We start from the raw sequence: 21,163 nt of genomic DNA on the forward strand, positions 1-21,163 counted from the left end.
AACTTTGTGTTTCTGACGCTTTCTGCCGTCTTCACTCTCCGACTGGAGTTGCTCAGTTGTCATTGTGACGGTCGGAAGAGGAAGAGGAGGCCGCCATCACAGACGTTGTATATTAACATACTTTAGGTCTCACAGTAACGTTTATCCCCATGACACCTGAGCAACTCTGCTGAGAAAAGTTTGGTTTCGTTGACAATATTCTATAACTATATTCTAATATGATGTATGTGTAGTATCACAACTATACATATATTCAATATAATGTATTCATAGTAATACAACTATATCTGAATTGTCAAGGACAGATCAACAAATTGTGGACTTTTTTATCAAGACGAAGACCTTTTTAAATTAAAATTTTGATAATTTAGATAATAAGGCAACACGGTCAGAAGGCATCAGAAAATTATTGAATCATAAATCATCAAAGACAACAGTTGTGAAAGAAGCTTAAAATACAAAAATTGATTTCTTGATTCTAAAAAATATGCTCACTTGCTCTCAAAGGGAATAAAATCTGTCCGCCGCCGCCTCTGTTGAGATGTTGTTGAAAGCGTTGGACACTTGTTGGGTTCATTTTTCTTGTGTTTTTTACCCACTGTTGAAATATTTGTTACATATTTATGTAAAATAAGCTGATTCAGATTTCTGATCCAAAACCGAAATTATGAAGATTCTCACAACTAAGAAGCTGTAAGTAGCATTTTAGATTTGGGGCTTTTTACATACATTTAATCAATCAATCAATCAAGAGGAAATGCTGGATATGCTCACCGTGTTCACAGAGTTTAACTAATCTCAAGATGATTCAAGTAATTTAGCCTTGCTCTTGTGTTAGGGTCGACCCATTTTAGGTTTTAAATGCATAAAAGAACCACATAAATGTGTTTATTGCATCGAGGCTTTTTGACTTTGTCAGGAACCTCTATTTCAACAAAATAAAACAAAAACAAACGTTTACACAAAATTATAAAATGCTCTGGTTGAAATTATGACCTTTGTGTTGTTAGTGTCGGTTTCAACCCAGTTATACAAATAAGATTTGCTTAATTGGTTGTTGTTTGTTTGACCTTGCAAATCTATATTTTGTATTATGACTTGTTCTGCTTTTCATTTTGTGTTTGTATTAAAGTTATATTGCTGGAAAAACATTGCCTTTTTCTTGAAGTAAATATACATGGGTCGAAATTGACCCGTAACACCATAGATGTTACTATAGTTAATAATATTTAAAAAATAAATAAAACAAATGTATTTAAGAGATGTGTTATAATACCCCTCAGTAATAGTCAGGTGGCACAACAACCTTGTATTTATTTATATGATTCTCTTGACCATTTCTTTAATTGAAATTGAGGGGTATCCTGACAAAGAAAAGGCCCAGAGGCCCACACTAAAAATATTAAAACATAAAACAATATTTCCATGGATAAAGAAGCCTAACAAGGTACCCAAGAGATGAGAAACACATTGGATGATAGATAATTGTTTTTAGTGTATTTTACAGCTGACTTAACGGGTCAAAACCGACCCGTTAACATAAGAGATGGTAACAGAAAGCTAACACAAGAGAAAGATTAAATAAATATCACAATATTTAAAAAAAAACAGTTTCAAGTCCATTTTTGGAAACATTTGATTACAGTTTTTTTTAAAGACAACAAAATCTCAACAACTATTTTAAAATACTGAAAGATTTCTCAGATATGTTTCACGTTTATGGCAAACAAAAGAAAAACAACGTTACATGATAATTTTTTGTCAAATCACTCTTGTATCACCAGAATTAAGCGAGTATTGAGTTTGAGCATATAAAGATAAATAAGATCCATCTTCGCGTCTAACATTATTTTACAGAAAAATACAAAAAGCACCAGAGGTCACAGAGACGATCCTCAGAGCTGGCTCACTTATTTAGACACATAACTGTGGCTGTGTTCATAACAGCTCGTGTGCTCTGAGGGAACTGTTTCCCCTCAGGCTCTTCACAACAACTCCAGATACTCACTCATCCAGACGTCTGTTGCAACACAACCACCTCGACTTGTGAAACCCTTCTGGGGCCTAGCTGCACCTGAATCAGGTTGATTTGAATTTATTAGACGACACATGCACGCTTCCGCTTCTGCACCTTCTGCTGTATAGAGAAGTATTTTTCTCTCTGCAAAAACACAATAAATGTATTGAATCAACCTTTTTTCTTGCTGCTGATTCATAAGCGTTTTACTGTGTTCAACACATTGAGAGCTGATGGTTTAACATCACAAGATCACATGAATAACATGTATATATTTGGGGTGTCAGACTTACATCTGATCTGGATGTACGTCCACATAAAGGAAGCTGTGTGCTGTAGCTGCAGGTCGTCATCGGCCATCAGCTGAAACACCAGGAGCGTCTTCCTGTCAGAGATAAACAGGTTGGCAGGTTGTTTTGGAAAAACCGGAAAATTTGGAATTTCGCACGCATTCCTGCTGCATTCAAGTCCTCCTGGGAACTTGAAGCTTCTGTATATGAACATTGTTAGTACCACGTGTTGTGTCCTGAAATGGCAAAAACACTTCAACACGTTAGCATTTTTTGGAGAAATGGATGTTGTGGGGAAGTCAGTTTTATCATTATTTATTTTTTTAATATCTTATAACCAAAAGCAATGCCTGTCTTTCTAAACAATAACATATACAATTGAGCTTCAAAGTTCTTTTGGCTATTGAAATTGAAAGTCAGAGCTCCTGCTGCCAATTAAATATTTGCAGCGTTCATGAGTTCTCATTTTGTAATTCTGATATGTTCAGCTTGAGTTGATGGAACTGAATTCAAACTTATTTTTGTTCTCATGATGCAATACTTTATATATATTTTTGTTGTTGTTCAATTAATGATTATTTATCAGCACTTTAAAAAGGCAGAACCTATGTGTACAGCTGCATGAGATTCATAATAAAACGTAATTCTACTGGCTTGTAATGTGTTAACCTACATTTTTTACTATGACTTATTAATATTGTTTTCTGTCATATCATCTCCTTTGTCCTTCTCAGTTGTTCTCGCTGTTGAGTGAAAAGTACTGTAAAGTATAATTAAGATGAATGATTATATAAATAAATAAATCAGCGTATGCTGCAGGATGTTCATTCTTGTGTGTCCGTTTTTTATTTTCCCGTCATGATGTTAGAACAAGTGAAAATAACTATTTTCTCGACTCCACGTAGACGCAGCACCAAAATGGGCGTGTCCAACTGGAGCAGTGGGCGGAGTCTGACCCAGACAGGTGTAGAGGCTCAAACCTGCGGTGGAGGTGCTTCTCCCTGTGCGTGACAAACAAGCAGGTTTCTGTTTGGTCAATACACGCTTTATTTTGTATTTTCTGCGTTCCCTTCAAGTGTATTTGTGTACTTTAACTTTCTGTGCTGAGTTCACGGTCCAGGCGCAGCAGAGGACTTTGCACTTTTAATCAAGTTAACGCAGTTTACTTAACTTCAACCAGAGGACAACAAGTGGAGTTTTTTTTTTTTGTATTTTAGTTTGTAAGCATCGTATGTGTGGTTTGAAGAGGGAACACCTGTTGCACCTGCCGAGCTGCTTGCGGGGCTTCCTGCGTGATCTTAACGCAGATATCGACCATGAGCGCGTGATAACAGAGTGTTAGCAGCCCGGAGAGGAAGTTGACTCACAGCAGCTTTTATTTTGGGAGTGAAGATGGAGTTGACTGGGCAAAGATCAAATCGTCTGGCTTTGCTGTTACTAGTTGGTGAGTGTTCTGTTACATTAATTTACATGGCAATTTACTGTTTGACACAACCTGCACTTGCTCTGCTTTAATTCTCACTTTTATTGTTTTACATTTTTTTACATTTTATTCTAGTTGTTCAGAAAGGATAACAAGAGTTGCAGTGTGTCTCATACTAAAATGCATTTCAACACTAACTTTATTGTGTTTCCCATTTTCTGTAAAGTAATTGATACTCTATAAGTTGTCATTATACTATTCCTAAAAGGACAGAATGCAGACGTTACAAACTGCTTTCCAACAAAAATGGAAACATGGATATAAATACTAACTTATGGAGCTACATGGTAGCTTACATCTCTTTTTATGTTCATATAATATCACTTTGATATTCTAATAAGCACCTGGAGTGTCACGTTTTTGTACTTTTAAAATAAGAAAATCCTATAATATCTCTATAATATTTCTATATGTCAGTGCATGTGTGTAAACCCGTCTGAGCTCATGGTTACCGTCTGAATATTGTTGTCTCTGGTTACACCAAATCACCAAAAGCATGTGCACACCTGTGATTTTTGCTGGCACGGTCTCATATTCTGATGTGTGGTGGTGAATTTGAGGTTTTTTTCCTGGAAGATAAATGACCAAACATTCATGAAGACGTTGCATTAATTCAGTAAAAACTCTTTCTGTCTTCTGTGACATTTAGTTTTGGACTGTTTTTAATGATCCAAGTGGTTCCAGTGAAGGGAAATCTAAAAGCGGAATAAGATGGTGTTGTTTTTTTCAGACAGTGCAGCGCTTCCAACCTTATGGCAACAGTTTACAAAACGAAAAAAAAGGCCGTCTCACGTTTCAACTCGTGTGCACAAAGCCAGCTCCATCAGGAAATGGTTTTCCAAAATTTGGTGTGCAGGAACTTTAACTGTCCTGCACCGAGCCCTCTGACCTCCTCTGCCTCACCTGAACCCATCTTTTTGAGAATTGGAAAAGTCAGCTGCGATCCAAACCTTTTATCAGCCAACCTCACTGGGTGGGCCGAGCGAGGAGCAAATCCCTGCTGTCTGGTGGAACATCTTCACAGAGGAGTGGAGGCTGTGTGTTTTTTTTTTTTTTGTGGATTAATGGAACGAAATGTTCAACAGCCGCTCACAAACAGTTTGTCCCATGCAGGTGTGGAGAAAGAAAGCGGCGCAACAGAATGTGGCTCAGTCACATTCTTATACTTTCAGTAAACATGAATCAGAACTCATTGCCCAACATCCACCCTCCCGGTTATCTGTGACTAATTCTGTCGTCTGCTCTCGCTTCCGTCTTGGGCCGAGGTTATTCTCCCATTAAAAGAGTAAATGCACCTATTAGACTATTGTTTTGTTTTTTCTTTAATCCTGCAACCAGAGGTGCGATAAAGTTACTATCGGGCAGAGGGAACAGGAAAAGCTTGTATGGCGGCCTTGTGGCTCAAGTGAACCTGTGTTTGTCTACTTTGAGTGTGTGTTTAACTCCTTCGTTCAGTTTGTTGTTTATCTCTATTGACTCTCACCTCTATCTTCACGTCTCGTTTCCGTCCTCTAAAGTCAGTCTCATGTGTCTCTGTTTCTCACATTGCTTTCCCCTTTTAAATGGCATAAATGATCCCGCTGTTCTTCTTCCTTTTCTCCCTCCACTCCACAGTTAGGTCGCCCACACTGGAGTTCTTTGTTGGCCACATTTAAACTTTCTGTGTGAAGAGACCAGTTTCCTCTGTTGTCCATGTTGTCCCGACTGTGTGGGATCTTTGTCCGTGGGATACGTCCCCGTCCCGTACTGGCCTGTGGTGTAATCATTAATTGACCTCATGAATTGGTTACCACGAGAAAAAAAAAAGTGTGTTTTGACCCCAGACATCAAAGGGCAAATGTTTGTTTTTTCCCTGTTTGAGTTGTAGAAGCATTGCTCTCTCACACATGTTGGTCTCTCTCACACACACACACACACACACACACACACACACACACACACACCCTTTTCAGTCACGGTTGTGTGTCTGTCCCACGCTCCGATGTCGGCTCGCAAACCAGGTGTGATTAAAGTACAGTCAATCTTAGTCACCGGTCGGCACTGATGACAGCTTTGATGACGCCGCACGGCCACCTCGCTGCTCAGCGCTGCTACGTTGGGTTAATAAGGAATATTTCTTGTAGTCTCCTAAAAAAAAAAGGACTTTTGTTCAGTGTCAAATTCACAATATGAAATCTTTATACTAAAGCCACAGACTGCAGCGACTAATCCAAAGGAAAGTTCACATCTTTAATACTTGAGACAATTAACACATCCATAAATTATTTGAAAAAAAAAAAACACATATGGGACGAACGGCGTAGTTTAATGTCAAGAACAATAGAGTTCAGCTGAATATAGAAAAGAAAAAGTAATATCCTCTAAGACATTAGATGGGTAAGAGTTTTATCAATAAGAGCAGTTGGGATAAGAGTCAGGTGATCAGACAACAACCAGTGCAAGTCTCCTATATGTTCATAAGAAATTTCCCCTTGGGGATTAATAAAGTATATATCTATCTATCTATAATAAACAGTAGACTGCGGAAACGTTTAATTAAACAAAGACAGCAGAATAATTGACGAACAAGGACGTAAACATGGCGCAAAAAGATCCAGCTCGTGTGGAAGAACCTCTCAAACGGCTTCTGAACCGTCACCCGACACAAAGACTCTCCAGTAGCTCCGTCTTGAGTGAGTGTGTTCACAAACGGGGAAAACATTTCTGCTTTTGAAGAAAGAAGAAAGAACATAAAAGCACTATTGTTCGAAGCCGTGTGCGCCGTCGCCCCACAGCACGAAGATCCCGTGTGCAAACCGCACCTTCCGTGATTCCTCGTGTCGGCCTGCCAACAGACGAGCAGGTTGGGTGAACCGGTGCCCGCCCGCAGGTGTGAGTGTGTTTCATCTGTCTACACACACCTGTCTGGGGTCTTCCTCGCCTCTCGGCTCAATGCATCATGGGATGACGTCAAGGCCTCCGGCGATTGCAGTGTAGATGGACTGTTTCTCATGACGCATGAATGAAAAGTGTAAAGAAGGAAAGCTGTTTTTAAATCGTAGTCTTAAGGAAACCTTTTTTACAGCTTAATCGATTCATCTTTCAATCTTTAAAGTGTCAGTGAAAGTTCCCAGAGCCTCATATAGCTGACCAACGGTACGAAACTCCCACAAATATTCAACTTGCAGCGATAGAAAACAGAGAAAGTATCAAATATTCACATTGGAGAAGCCTAAACAACTGAAATATCTCATCTGCTGGAGGGATTACCATGAAAAATGTTAATACATGTATCTGTGATTCATTGCAGACTGCCACAAAAAGGCAATTACCAGAGGCTATAACCCTTTCAATGAACTCTCAAATGGTCCGACCCTCTCTCCTCAGCGGCGTGTGTGCGGGCGGGCTTTGTGGAGCCTCCTCAGGCCGTCACCTCCCTGCGCTCCTTCGCCGAGAGCGAGACCCGGCTGCCCTGCCACTACCAGGTGGAGAACGGGGAGAAGGTGGTGCAGGTCACCTGGACCAAGGAGCTCCCGGACGGCAGCAAGGACCAGATCATCACCGCCCACTTCCTGGACGGCCACACAGGTGAGCTGCAGCGAGGAGAGAGTTCTGCCACCTGACAGACGTTGTGTTTACAGTCACTGATTGGACTCTTTCATGATCTGCTTTCATTAGATATTAAATATTACAACAACCAAACCAAAGCATCTTTTTTTTTTAAAGGTTCTGTCTAAATAGAACCTGAATGATGTCTGTTCTTTCACTGCAATCCCATTTCTATTAGAGAAACGGACTTAACACTGGAAGTGATTTCAATTATAAATAGTAAAATGCTTTTTTTTTTCTTCAAAAAGTGTAATTAGTAAGAACCTAAGTTACAATAAATGTAATTAATTATCTTAAATTATGCTTATAATCCAAATTGTTATTGTGATTTAAGGATTTTTTAAAGGAAATTGACACACTTGTCTTAATCAATGTATTCGTTCATACTCCTGACCTCATAAACCTGTTTAACTTTCAGTTTTATTGCAGTTTTAGGACTTAACACTTTAACACCCACATAAACATAATGCTTCTCAACAGTCGCACTATGATTAGCGGTTGAGTGCCGGCTGCACTCAGAGTGTACATGAGTGTATAGACAGCTCAATGCAAACAGGCTCACATATAAAATCTAAACCTTTCATATAATTTGGAGGGTAAATTAGTTATAATTTGAGCTACTTTTTGTACATTTTGGGCAGAACACCAACAATAAGTGAAGCTACATTGCAATAAACCTGCCCCTCCTCTCATTCAAATAGTATGACTGAGACTGAAAGGGCACTGAGTTCAAAGGAAATGCAAGAACTGATAACAGTCAAAACCAAATGTCATTCCAGTTTATTAGAACTAGGTTGAACTTTTCTATTCTGTAGGTTCGTAGCTCTGTGATGAAATATTTAAAAAAAACTCTGGAAATGATCTGAAATGAGATCCTACCAGGGGACAAAACTACGGCCAAATAAAGTAGAACATTTCTAATAAATCAATCTGTATTTACATTGCACGTCCAAGTTTAAACACTAGATTTAGACTACATATAGAAATGACCAATTCTTTTTTACAATTACTGCCTGTTCTGTTTGTTACATCTCAATATTAGACTGACAGCTTTAAAGATTCATATCTTATGTTTACAATTCTATCGTAATCTTTTAAGTGGGCCCTGAGGCCATGAACCCAACCCACTATTTGGCAATTTCAGCCTGTTTTTACACTTATTATATGCATATTTACACATAACATCATACCATTTCCAATGGGCACTTTGGCCTTGCACTGTTTTACAGTTTAGAAATACTACTAAGTAGATCATGTGTCTGTAGGGTGAGGTTGTGACGTCTTTGGATGAATGCTAGTTCAGTTTGCCAATGTCTAATAATCTATTTTCCGTTGTTGTTGGCAATACTTTTGATGTAGCATTTGTATTGTTCCCATATATTTCAATCATTTTTTTGTGTCTGTTTGAGCTTTGTCTCAAGGATAATGAACGTATAATCTAGGCCCGAGCTGAAGTCTATGTTCTGTACGTCAGAGTTCGGGCGTTACTCCGGCCGCGTGAGGTTCGAGAGCCGGAGTCCCACGGAGAACTCGGCGCTGCTCATCCCCAGCACCGAGGGGTCGGACAAGGGCAGCTACACCTGCCACATCTCCACCTTCCCCAACGGAAACTTTGAGCGGCACATCGCGCTCACCGTCTGGGGTGAGAGTCATCCTCGTACTTTCCCTCTCTCTCTCTCTCTCTCTCTCTCTCTGTCGCTCCCACACTTTCCTAATCCTATCAGAGCTGCTGTAATGATGTTTAAACCCTAATCATGATCGTAGAAGAAAAAGCCAACCGCAGGTTTGTCGACGTGGCCACGAACACTGACACATTATTCATTGTAATGATTTGAAATGGAACCAAAAAGTGGATATTAACAGGTTGGTGATATGTTTCCAAGTCAAGTCAACTTTATTTATAGAGCCCAAAACCGCACAAACGGCTCGACACCTTCTATCCTCAGACTGCTTGATTCATATGAAGAAAAGTTCACAGAGGAAAATATTAAATGGAGAAACTTTGGGAAGAGCAACAGATATTGTATATACAGAATAGACATAAAAAGCAACTGTGTCATTTACAACAGGGGGAAAGTAATGACAATATTTGGTCAATTAAGTGCAGACGTACAAGAAAAATATGGATTAGACAAGATATGGAGTTTCCAGTGGGTCTTCACTCTGTAGAAGACGTCCTGAACTGTGTCTTCAGTCTTAAAATCCCACCAGTGTACGCTAAATCCCACAATGGCGATATCAAACAGGCGATGAAATATGTTTTGAGGTAGTTGTGAGTCACTGCAAAGACGAATGGTCCTGGTGCGTGCCGCCATAAATGAGCAGTTCTACAAAACGCTTAACTAATTTTTCCATTTGTCACTCAGTCACCTGAATAATTTGGACGTCTTCCTTCGTCACTTTGAGATCATTGCATTGCGTCCTGATTTCAGTGGCGCCCTAACAGCATTTGTGGGGATGAATGTTTTTTTCTGGATCGTCCTCCTGGTGAAACCTGCAGCGCTGCTATCTGTTCTTAATGACTTTAGCTTGTTGGCCCAAGTCATCAACGGTGGCGGCTCAGTTGTAAACTTGTCCCAACACGCCACGGATTAGACAAACCTACAGAAATACACTCACTCAACCTCCAGCACCGGATTCCCTCGCCTCCTTAAACCGTAAACATGTAACCATAGAATGTTGAATCCAGATGATACATATACATATATACGTCAAGTGCATATTTAGTCTAAACCTCCTTATTAGAAATAGCGTCTGCGTTGATTTGATTGAAATATTTGAATTAAGACTTTCTTTTGATTACTATATTGTTTTCTAGATTTGTATGTACGGTATATGGGTTTATTTGGCTTTGGGTCATTGTCATCACTTGTATAAAGATTAAAATGTTCCTTAATAGGAACTTTTTTTTGCAGTGTGCAGGACATTTTTTCCCACCTATCACCTGTCAATCACACTCAGAGGGCGGTACCGTGATGTCATGCGTTTAAGTTTCTGTTTACACGGTTTGAGTCTCTACAGGTGGTGCCCTTTTCTTTGTGTGCTAATCCATAATGGATTGTTCTGCTAATGCTAACTACCTGTTTACGTCTTCTACGCTAATAATCCGAACGTCAATGGAAAGATTTCCCAGTTTGTTTACAACAGCGAGCGCTGCCATTAAAAGACGGGCGTGAATCACAATCGTGTTCAACCAGTTGGTGACCGAGAGTAATAAAACAGGTGTTTTTATGGTTAAAAGAAAAAAACAATGTCATGGATTGACTTGATTTAGTTCATGCCCTGACCTTAAATAAATCCTGGAACACAGAGGAGACATAATCAAGAAAACCAGGCCAAGAAATTCTCTACATTCTTAATGTTCATGTCTGAAGTTGCTACACTCTTGCTCTCCACCGTCTGTCTTTCATTTCTCAGAAAGATCCTGGCGGGGTTTGGTTTTCTTGATTATGGTCTCTTCTGTGTTGCAGGATGTATTTAAGGTCTTTTTTTTTTTTTCATTATTATCACACCGTTCTTATCTGAATCTTTCAGCGACGAGACCTTGAGGCCGCTTGTTGCTCAAACTTGTCCCACGATGATAAAAACATTCGTGACGTCCTGGTTTGAATGGATTTTTTAATTACAGCCGCTACAGGTAATTTTAGGTGAAGACAAATTTACCTTGAGCAGGCTTTAGGAAGTATTAATCATCTCTTAATGCAGTAATTGTGGGTGATGTGCATTACGCAAGTGGTTTACCACATCGTTGTTAATACTAATGGAGTTTAATTGTGTTTAAGAGATGGAAAGTGGATGCAATACAAATACAAAATCTGAAAACACAATACATCTAATAGCTTACAGGACTATTATCCACAACATATAAATATATATTATGTTAAAAACAAAGTACCTAATAAAACAAAAAAGTTAGTAAGTAAATTGCTTTATCTGTTCAATAAAAAAATATTTTTATATGAAATAAAATAGATGTATAAAAATCACTTCATAGATTTTAATTTTCTACTTTCTAAAATGTTATAGCATATAAATAAATACTAATAATCAATTTGTGTTGTGTTTTTCTGCTAGAAAGTTAAATTACTTCATTGTTAAATCTTTTTTTAATGACATCCATAAAAGTGAAACAAGATGTCTCCTACTTAACTTTAAAGTACTCTCACTGGAGGTTTCGTATTGGACTACGATTCCCCAGCTGTCACAAAGTCTTGTGTTAAACTCAGATTTAAGATGAAGCTCAGAGAAAATTTCATGTCAGATTCATGTGAAAACCTCCTTCTCGTGTCAAACTCTGCACAGTGAAGTTCAAACACTCAAGTGAAGAAACAATACTCTAAACTCCTCCTCCTCCTCCTCCTCCTCTCCTCTCAGTTCTACCCATCTCCTCCCTGGACCCCGTGCTCCTGGTGGAGGGCCAGTCGTACCGCGTGGCCGCCTCCTGTCGAGCTGTGGGACACCCGGCTCCCCGTCTCTCCTGGGACACCGACTTGCCGGGCCAGGCCCAGAACCGCACCAAGGAGGGCGGCTCCGTGTCCAGCTACTACTCCCTGCACCCATTACGCGGCATGAACGGGAAAAAACTGGACTGTTTGGTGTGGCATCCCGGCCTGGAGCAGCCGCGCAGGATCCCAAACAGCCTGGTGGTCCAGTGTGAGTAGAGCTGATGATGATGATGATGATGATGTTGCAAAGCAGATTATATTTTCTAAATGCAGAGCTATTCTCTGCGTTAGTGTGTGGAACCAAATAATCCACAGTATGTACTTGTGTCATAGCTTTTAGGGAACATACCTGTACGTTATGTACCAACAGGAAATGTGCCGTTCACCCGTAGATCAATCAAACTGTGACTTTGGAATGTCCAACTCAATTAAGAAAAGAGAAAGTGAAAATGTAATACTTCCTTGAGCTGCCTCATGTTTAAGGTTTAAAAAAAAATGCTTTTTCTGATCAGCTCATCTATTTCCTGGGACAAACGGCACAAACATAAGCATTAATTAGTACGCATACTGACCTTTTTTGAGTACACAGACTTTTTTTGTGCAAAAACCTGCTGATAATTTCTGTAGTAGGTTGCAAATTGCATTTTGGGAAAATGGTGCACCTCTCAGAATTTAAAGTATTCCTATTTGTGTCAGTGTGACATAGTTAAATCGTTAGGACACTGTTGCATGCTGTATGTTCAGTTCTTTAGCTCCTCCTGCTAATGTCTAATTTAACCCTCTGTTTCATTTCCCCCTCTGGCTGCTCTGCAAGAGATATTTGTATAGCTTAACCTTCCTATTGGGAAAATAAATGGCTTGCAGGAGACTAAACATTAGACAATATTGGCAGGTTGCTGGGAAAGTGTATGAGTAATGCTTCTGCCTCCACTATCGCTCTTCACTTTAGTTCCTTCTGCACACAACTATTGCTCTTTGTCCAGTGTAGTGTGACGGCTCAATGTCGTCCGGAGAAGACTGGTTACACACTCGACTCAGAAATTACATAAAATAGTAATTGTGTCCCCGGAATGACACACTGTACCAGGAATGACACACTGTACCAGTATACTGGCCTACTGGTATTCCATGTTGGTGCCTAACAACTCAAAACCCAGAGTTTCGTTTACGTTGACTTGACTTCCATGCCAAAGCATCAGACTTATTTGTGACTTTCAAAATAAGTCCCTCCCACCCTCCTCTGTCGACTTAATCAGTGTGAGAACGTAGAGAATCATCTTTGGATAATTAAAGACATGAAACAGCCTCACACATTTATGGCCCTCTCTGCTGATAACGATCCTCACATACAAGGTTTTCTCTTTGCTCTACCGTGCAGCTGATGTGTGGATATTTAGTGTCACTGCATGCTCACATCTGTGTTTCTGTGTCAGACCCCCCAGACGCCACCATCTCCGCCAGTACGGGGGACTGGTTTGCGGGTTTGGAAAAAGCGGAGCTGGTCTGCGGCGGCGGAGGATACCCCAAACCTCAGAACATCACCTGGACACGGTACCGTCATCCGTCTGTCTGCTACTCATACACATTATCTGTTTCTCTCTTTCTGGCTGCCAGCAAGAATCTGACACTTACATGCCAATTCACCCCACTGGGATGCTGTTTGCACTGCTAAAATGCTCTTTACATGGGACTGGAATGCGTCTCAAAACATGTGTAAGCCGCTGCCATCACGTACACACACAGACTACACACTTGCGAAGCAACAAGGAAGTGTGATTGAATGTTAAGGAGGGGCGTCTTTCTCTACCGGCTCAATTCACCACAGAATAAAAGCTGCGGTGTCGCGTTGCGCAATTTGAAGTCAGAAGAAGATTGAGGGAGATATTTTCACACGAGGGAGGGTGCAAGCGACACAAGGAAGAGCAGGAGACACACAATAAGCACTTAATCATAGTGCCGTGCTTTAAATATCACTCTAATGCCTGGTAAAAACACAGGGTCTGTGCTTAAATTAGAGAGACCGTACCTGCCATTACAGCTACGACTGAACACGCAGTGATCAAATGTTGTGTGCTGAGTGGAAATTATTTTAGCTGTGAAGCAATCTTGAAATGTTAAAAAGATTATTCAGATTTAAGGTTTTTCAACCCCACAGACCCTTCGGCGCGTTCATCGTCACCAGATCATGATGTGTGGACGAGCATTGTTCGAACCCAGAGAAGAAGCTCCTTTTTAAATTTTAGTTTAAGGTGCACGATGCGAAATTCAGAGCAGGAGGATTGCTTCCACACAGCTCTCAACATGGCGGCGGCTGAGTCGAATACCGTTTCCAGTCGATGTGTTACCCCAAAACTAAACCGACCCAGATCCTGAACCCTAACCACGGAGCAAGGAGGAGGGGGCTGCTATAATTTGAACAGGATGGAAACACTATTTCATGGGGAAACCGACTTCCACGTATCTCCTGTGGCTTGCAGCTAGCGATGCTAAAGTGAACAGAGCTGACGGTACCTGAGATTGCAACCAATTGATACTTCACTCGTGTGCCAAGCCTGTAGGAGAACTCTCTATATGTAGATATAAACGTCCGAGGGTAACTATACCACAACAATTCTTATTTTCAGGTGTTTTACTTACTTTTCGATACCACTCTCATGTCTGAACGGTAAATATGAAGCTACAACCTGCAGCCGTTTAGCATATCTTAGCATAAAGACTGCTAGCGTGGCTCTGCCCAATGGTAGCAAAATACGCCTATACCTGCATCTCGTTGCATTGATGTTGCGATAATTCTCTCACAAAGATCAACAAAATGGATTAGAATCTTTTTAGCTGCAGAAGGTGGTTTGGCTTCTTTCTTTCTTCTGTATCTTATCTATATCATTTTCAACCATCTACTCTGTATCAGGTGCAATCTCCACCTGCGACTCTATTATAAAAGGCTGGTTAGAGAAGCTAGGTGGGGTTTTTGAGAAAAGAAACCTGAGCTTGGCCCCCGTTTGGGAGGTGAAGCGGCAGTTAAATAGCTGCTGCTGCTGCTGCTGCAGTGAAACCAAGAGCAACATGACCCCTCTCAGTGGACCCGATCAGAAACTGGCTCTCCATTATGTGATGTCTTCAGCGGCACTGTGCACTCGCTGAACTCGCTTAAATCCCCCCAAACCTAGCATTTATTTGGTCTATTCAGATCAATGGGCGCCAGTTGTAAGCCCGGCAGGTTTTGGTTCAGGTGTAAGGGAATTGGTGGTTACACACTCTGCGGTGAACCTGATCCGGTGATGTGCTTATTTTAGCCGAAACGCTTTTGTGATGCAAGCCGGTCGCTGCATTTCATGTTGCTGTGTTAGTTCAGGCGTCGTTACAGATGTTTGTGTGTTTCCTCCTCTGACACAAGAGGATTATATTTTGGGCTGGAATGCAGTTCTGTTCACATTGGTCACCAAAGTGAGTCACAGCTATTGTTCTGAGCAGTGAGTCACAGGTCTCTGCATGGTTTATCCATGGGTTCACCTCTGGTTCACATCATTGCCAAATTAATGGCGACATTAACGTTCTGCTTATCCACAGGAAAGGAGGAGCGTTGCCAGATCGGACGTCTGTGGCCGGAGGAAAACTTGTGTTTGGACGGGCCCTCCGCATGAATGACAGCGGGGTCTACGAGTGCGTGGCCAGGAACGATGTGGGAGTGGGAATAACAGAGTACATAATGACCGTAAGAGGTGAGTGTGATCCAGCTTCGTGACTGTTTAAGATCACACAGGATTGAAAAGAGAAACTGTCCTGTTGGTGTGCTTTTGTGGTGTAGAAGGGGGAAATGAGAGGACAGACACTTGAAATTAATCAGGAGAAAAGTTGAGTTTTATACAACTAAACTCAATTCTCATTTTAATTGTGCAGGTTTGCTGCCCCCTTGTGGTGGATACACAGTATGCACTGAAGCTGTTTAACTCCTTTTTAAGATATAAATTGCTTCACAAAAACATGCCTCTGTGGTTTTGTTGCAGCGCGTTTGTGTGAGAGATATTCATCAGATGTCTTCCTGTCCTCCTTCTGCTTGCAGAGACCTCTCAACAGAAGGGCTCCATCGACAACCTGCTGCTGATCATTATCGGCGCTTCGGCCGGAGCTCTGGTCCTGATCCTGGTCCTGGTCGTCCTGCTGGTCAACCGCCACCATCGGCACAAAAACAAAAAGCTTGAGATGGAGCTCAGCGAAAAAACGTAAGCTGGCCCACATTCTCATCAAATACTTTTATGTATTCCCCTTATCGTGAAGGTAGCTGGACTTGTTGTCAGCTGACTATTTAAACTGTTTACACACTATATTGTTTTCTCAGGGAGGAAATTCAAAGCTTCTCCAGACAAGCCTCCTTCAGGAGACTGAACTCTGTCAGCACAGACCCCAGAGTGCAGGTACACACACACACACACACACACACACACACACACACACACACACACACACACACACACACACACACACACACTCTGAGAACAATAACCTGTCGAGTTCAGAGAACCCAGATCGACACGCCCACCCTGCCCGAGTGTAGTCCGGGGCGGAGCCGCTGCAGCCATGTCTGCTGTGTGGAGGCCGATGATTGCAGGCTGCTTGCAGCTTCAAACAAATAATAATAATACGTGTCTGCGAACGCTGCATGTTAACATCTCATTCTGGGGCGATTCAGTGTATTTATCTTCATGTTCGCTAACGTTCTCTCACTTTCTCTCTTCATTCCAGCCTGAAGATTACGCTCTGCTCAGAGTAGACAGCCGCATGAAAAACAGCCAGATTTCTCTGGTGAGTTCCTCGCTGAGGGGAATTATTTGATTCCAGCTCCAGAAATGTTCTCTGTTTTACATAATAATAATACTAATAATAACTTTATTTATATAGCACCTTTTTAAAAACAAAGTTTACAAAGTGCTCTACAGAGAAGCAAAGCATACATAACTTAAATACCGGTAAACAAAAAGGACCATAAAGTCAATGAATACAACAAAACCAAACAAATAACCAAAAAGAGCAAATGGAGTAGAACACAAATAAATACAATATACAAACAAAAACAGGGGAACAAAAGAACTGCATAATAGATCATAAAAGGACATAAAAAGATAAACGATAAATTAACTATCTTTAGGTTTCAGAATGTTGAAACAAAAGGGTCCATATTACTTCTTCTTCTTTTTTTTTTTTTTTTACATTTTTGAGAATAAACAATGAATTGATTAATTTGTGAAATAATCATGGTATTCATTTGTATCCTAATAATTAGTTAGTTTCAGCCCTACTGCCATGACTATTACTCTATATATATATATATATATATATATATATATATATATATATATATATATATATATATATATATATATATATATATATATATAAATAATGGCTGACCAGAGAAATCACTTCAATGTGGTTTCCGGAGGATTTTATTAAATGAACACAACAAAAGTAGACGTTAATAAACATCTGAGAGAAATATTGAATATTCTCTCTTTAAATAAAAATGGTCAAATTTATTAAAAAAATGTAAAAAGTGGCATCAGTTATCGGCTTCCTAACTCCACCTGAGTCACTCCCCATTATAACACACAGGTACTTCATGTAATACGACACTATACTAACTCGCATGATTGAACAGCAACTGATGAAGACAGAAATAATCAAAGTTGCCATTTTTGTATATGTATTGTGTGAGAACTGAAGAGTCCTCGTTATCAGTGTTGTGACTGTTTCACCTCCCTCGCCCCGCAGGAGCGACCCGTCTCCACTCTGAGCGGGAAGTGGGGCCCTCCGGCCGAGGTGGACGAGCTGGGACGTCCCGTCGTCTGGCACGACGGCCGAGAGAGCCTGAGAGGAGCAGAGATGGAGCGAGAGAAGGAGGAGCGCAGGAGGAGGGTGGAGTCGTACCTGAAGAGCAGCAACATGTCACTGGTATGTGTCAGCATCCGGATGATTCGGTGGAAATGCATTTGGTTTCGTTTGCAATGAGTCATACGGTATCATGTTTTATTTACTGCTGAATCTAGAGATGGAACAAAAAAAGGACACACCATATTTGTCTGTCCTTTTCAAATTATCCTTTTATTTTATTTTTTTTGCCATTTATCAAAGGATCAAATGTCCTAGAAGGAAAGTAAACGTGGTCCATACTTAACACCAGTGAATGTATCACAACATGATTGGCGACCCCAGTTTTTTACAGGAAATATTTGCTCTACCCGGTTGCATTCAACAAATGTAAAAACGTGTAAAAACGTTTATATTTCTGGTCTGTTTTTTTAAGCAGAAGTAGCCGTGTATTATTGACCAACCTGTTGCGAAACGATTAGCACCTGATGATGCTGCAAAAGCAGATCATTTACCAACCTGTGTGTCCCTGTTGAGTAACTCTCACCTTTTTTAAATAGGGTTGTTTATGTCATACGGTGGTGAGACGCACGCTCTCATTTTTTTTTTTTATACTTGACTTCTTCAGTTTTTAGCCCGCATACATTCATTTTCACTTTCAACGAACGCAAGCAGACATACAATACCATATCTCATAGGCTGTTGCAAAATGTATTGCAAAAGTTGGAGGATAAAGTGTTTCAGCATGTTTTATGTCAGAGCGGTGAACTTCTCAGTCCAAATAAGGACTGTAATTTGCCCCATTTTAATTGACAAAAAGGAAAAGAAGAGGGAGAGAGATGTAATGTGTTTCTATGCCGTTCATACCAGGACTCAGGTCTGCCCTCTTCCCTGGTTCCCCCGAAGGCCCAGCAGGACGAAGGCATCGGGCCCAGAGAGCCGGACCTGGCCCACCACAGAGAGGGAGGCTCCCCGCAGGGAGAGGACTGGGTTCCCCCGCCGCCGCCGCCGGCGGCCGAGGAACCCGAGGACGACGAGGACGGCAGCTCCTACCAGCTCTCGGAGGCGCTCACCAATCACTTCTACTACAGTAATGGCGTCCTCAGGCCCAGGCCGCACTCCAACGCCATCCTGCTGCACCCCAGAGGACAGATCATCTAGACCGGACTCTCATCCGACACACGAGCGGAGAGGAATGCATTGCAACTGATGTCATTCTTCTTCAACAGGATGTTTGTTTTGTACAAATTGACTGCAGGGGGTAATTGACCTCGAGAACGATCCACACTTTTATTCCTTGCCTCTGGATTGTGAGATTTTGTCCCTTTATCCTCAACCTATGAATTCATTTTTGGGGCATTTTATGCCTTTATTAGATAGCCGACAGTGGACAGACAACAGGAAATTAAGGAGAGAGAGCGATGGTGACTGTGATGCAGCGACAGTCCACAGCCAGACATGAACCAGAGATGGCATTCCTATTTTTGGGAAGCTTTTGATCCCGATTATTTAGCTGAATGTGAATTACAGCAGGCGGCCGACGAGTTCTGCCTTTCACAAACCGAATGAAAACTACTTTCTCTCCTTGAACAGGCAAGGAATAAAGGGACCTGTTACATAATGTATACTCTGTTTATCTAACATCTTAAACCGACAAAGGCAGAGTCCGGATTAATCCCGACAGGCGCCTCGTTTACATCAACAACATTCAGGGAGGAACATTATGGAGACAGTTTCTACGCTCCAAATGTCCGGCCAAGTTAAGAGTGAACTGTATTATAATATTTTATATTTTCATCTTTGATGCACCTGTGGATTAGAAGTACATGTGTGTATTTGTGTGTGTATAAGGAAGAGCTATGAGGAGATACTTTATGTTTATGATGTTGTGATTGAACTGCCAACTACAAGAAAGGTCAAACGGACACCTGAACTCAGAAGGGGACGAGGATACCGGGTGGATGTTCATGGATACACGCAGAAAACTGGTCTCCACGACGAGGTTTAAACCAATCGGTGCACAGCGATGAAATGGACACAACAAAACGTGCGGAAGATGAACTGTAAAGCAACGTTCAGACAGCGGTGTGTGTCATTGTGTAAACTGTTTATATTAATTCAGTGTTTTTCTATGGAACTATAAAAAAAGAAAACTGCCATGTAAATATTGAACTGTTTATTCATAAAAGTACAGCATACAAAGCCATTGTTCTTTATTATAACCTGGGATAATTAAGCTTGATTCGCCTCGTAGACGAGAGGATACATTTGATAAATGTTCACAGCTGCTGCAGCAACATTATTTGACTTAGATTTCCTTATTTATTTTTGTTCAGGCGTTCACATCCCTCATTTGCTTGGTAATGACGGATATAATTGAGGTTGTGGGTACCAGTAGAATAACTGGATTTTCACAGGGTGGCTGGTCTCTCTCTGTGTGACAGGATGGTGAGTGAGTTCAGTAACCTCAGGGGAAAACCTCTATTACACAATTACAGAGACATTTTGGGAAATTTGCTTATTCACTTTCTTCTCAAGAGTCGTCATGTCCGCAGCCGAGATATAGCCTTGTAACTGGAAACTTCCAGGGAGCAAGGCTAGTGGTTTCCCTCCCTTTCCAGTCTTTGTGCTAAGCTAAGCTAATCGGCTGCTGGTTCTAGTTTCAACGGGAATCGACAGTGGCATCAATGTTCTCATCGAACTCTTTTCAAGAAAGGCTTATTTCCCAAAACGGCTAACTATTCCTTTAGGATGCTGCTACGCCAATCAGAGTATTTGGGGGAGGAAGTGACCCGGGCACGGACGGCTGGAGGAGACCTTCGGCTACTACACCTAAGACTACCTACAAGAAGACCTACATCTCCCAGCATGCAAGGCTACAATTCTTAAAGTGCTAAGATGAGCGCTTCCTTTCCTGTAGCGGATACATAGGCTGGGGGCAGCTGTGGCTCAGGAAGGAGAAGTGGGTCGCCCCGTAATCGGAGGTTCGATCCCGGGCTCCTCCAGTCCACATGTCAAAGTGTCCTTGTTCTGCTGAAAGCTGTGCAATCGATGAGCGAATGAGCATTAGTGTGTGTGTGTGTGTGTGTGTAAATGTCGGCATGAAGTGCTTCGAGTGGTCGAAAACTAGCAAGGTGCTTTGTAAATGCAGTCAATTTACCACATGACTTTACAAAATTGTTAGATATTTGCAAAAGTCTCACAAATGAAAAGTACATGTGACCAAACTCGACGTTTCAGCAGTATATTCCAAAGACGACACACAATTCAGGTCCCTGTGTAATGGCGACTGTCACATGAAGCCATGGACTGGTGCGAGTTCAGTCTCATTCTCTAAGCGCTGTGGTTGTCTTTTTCATAATTTCTGTCTTTCCATCTCCATGCAGGTCTGAGCCGTTCTGTTTTCACTGTGAGCCTGATGACGGACCAAGGATGTGAAAAAGTGTCACACTGTAATGGAGATCAGAGGCTCTACAGT

The 21,163-nt window shown here is 41.2% G+C and overlaps 1 protein-coding gene across 1 annotated transcript; it reads left to right on the forward strand.

The window, feature by feature from the left end:
* Positions 1 to 3,699: 3,699 nt before the first annotated feature.
* nectin4b (nectin cell adhesion molecule 4b) lies at positions 3,700 to 20,740 on the forward strand (the record flags this gene model as incomplete). The annotated part of the gene is made up of 11 exons (XM_079232517.1): positions 3,700 to 3,751; positions 7,157 to 7,357; positions 8,853 to 9,020; positions 11,753 to 12,031; positions 13,257 to 13,374; positions 15,391 to 15,542; positions 15,884 to 16,043; positions 16,160 to 16,235; positions 16,564 to 16,623; positions 17,590 to 17,769; positions 18,556 to 20,740. The coding sequence occupies 11 exons, from the start codon at positions 3,700 to 3,702 to the stop codon at positions 18,844 to 18,846; spliced, it is 1,737 nt and encodes a 578-aa protein (XP_079088643.1). The 3' UTR covers positions 18,847 to 20,740.
* Positions 20,741 to 21,163: the final 423 nt, after the last annotated feature.

This window comes from Taurulus bubalis, assembly GCF_910589615.1.
Source record: "Taurulus bubalis genome assembly, chromosome: 1".
Lineage (NCBI taxonomy): Eukaryota > Metazoa > Chordata > Actinopteri > Perciformes > Cottidae > Taurulus > Taurulus bubalis.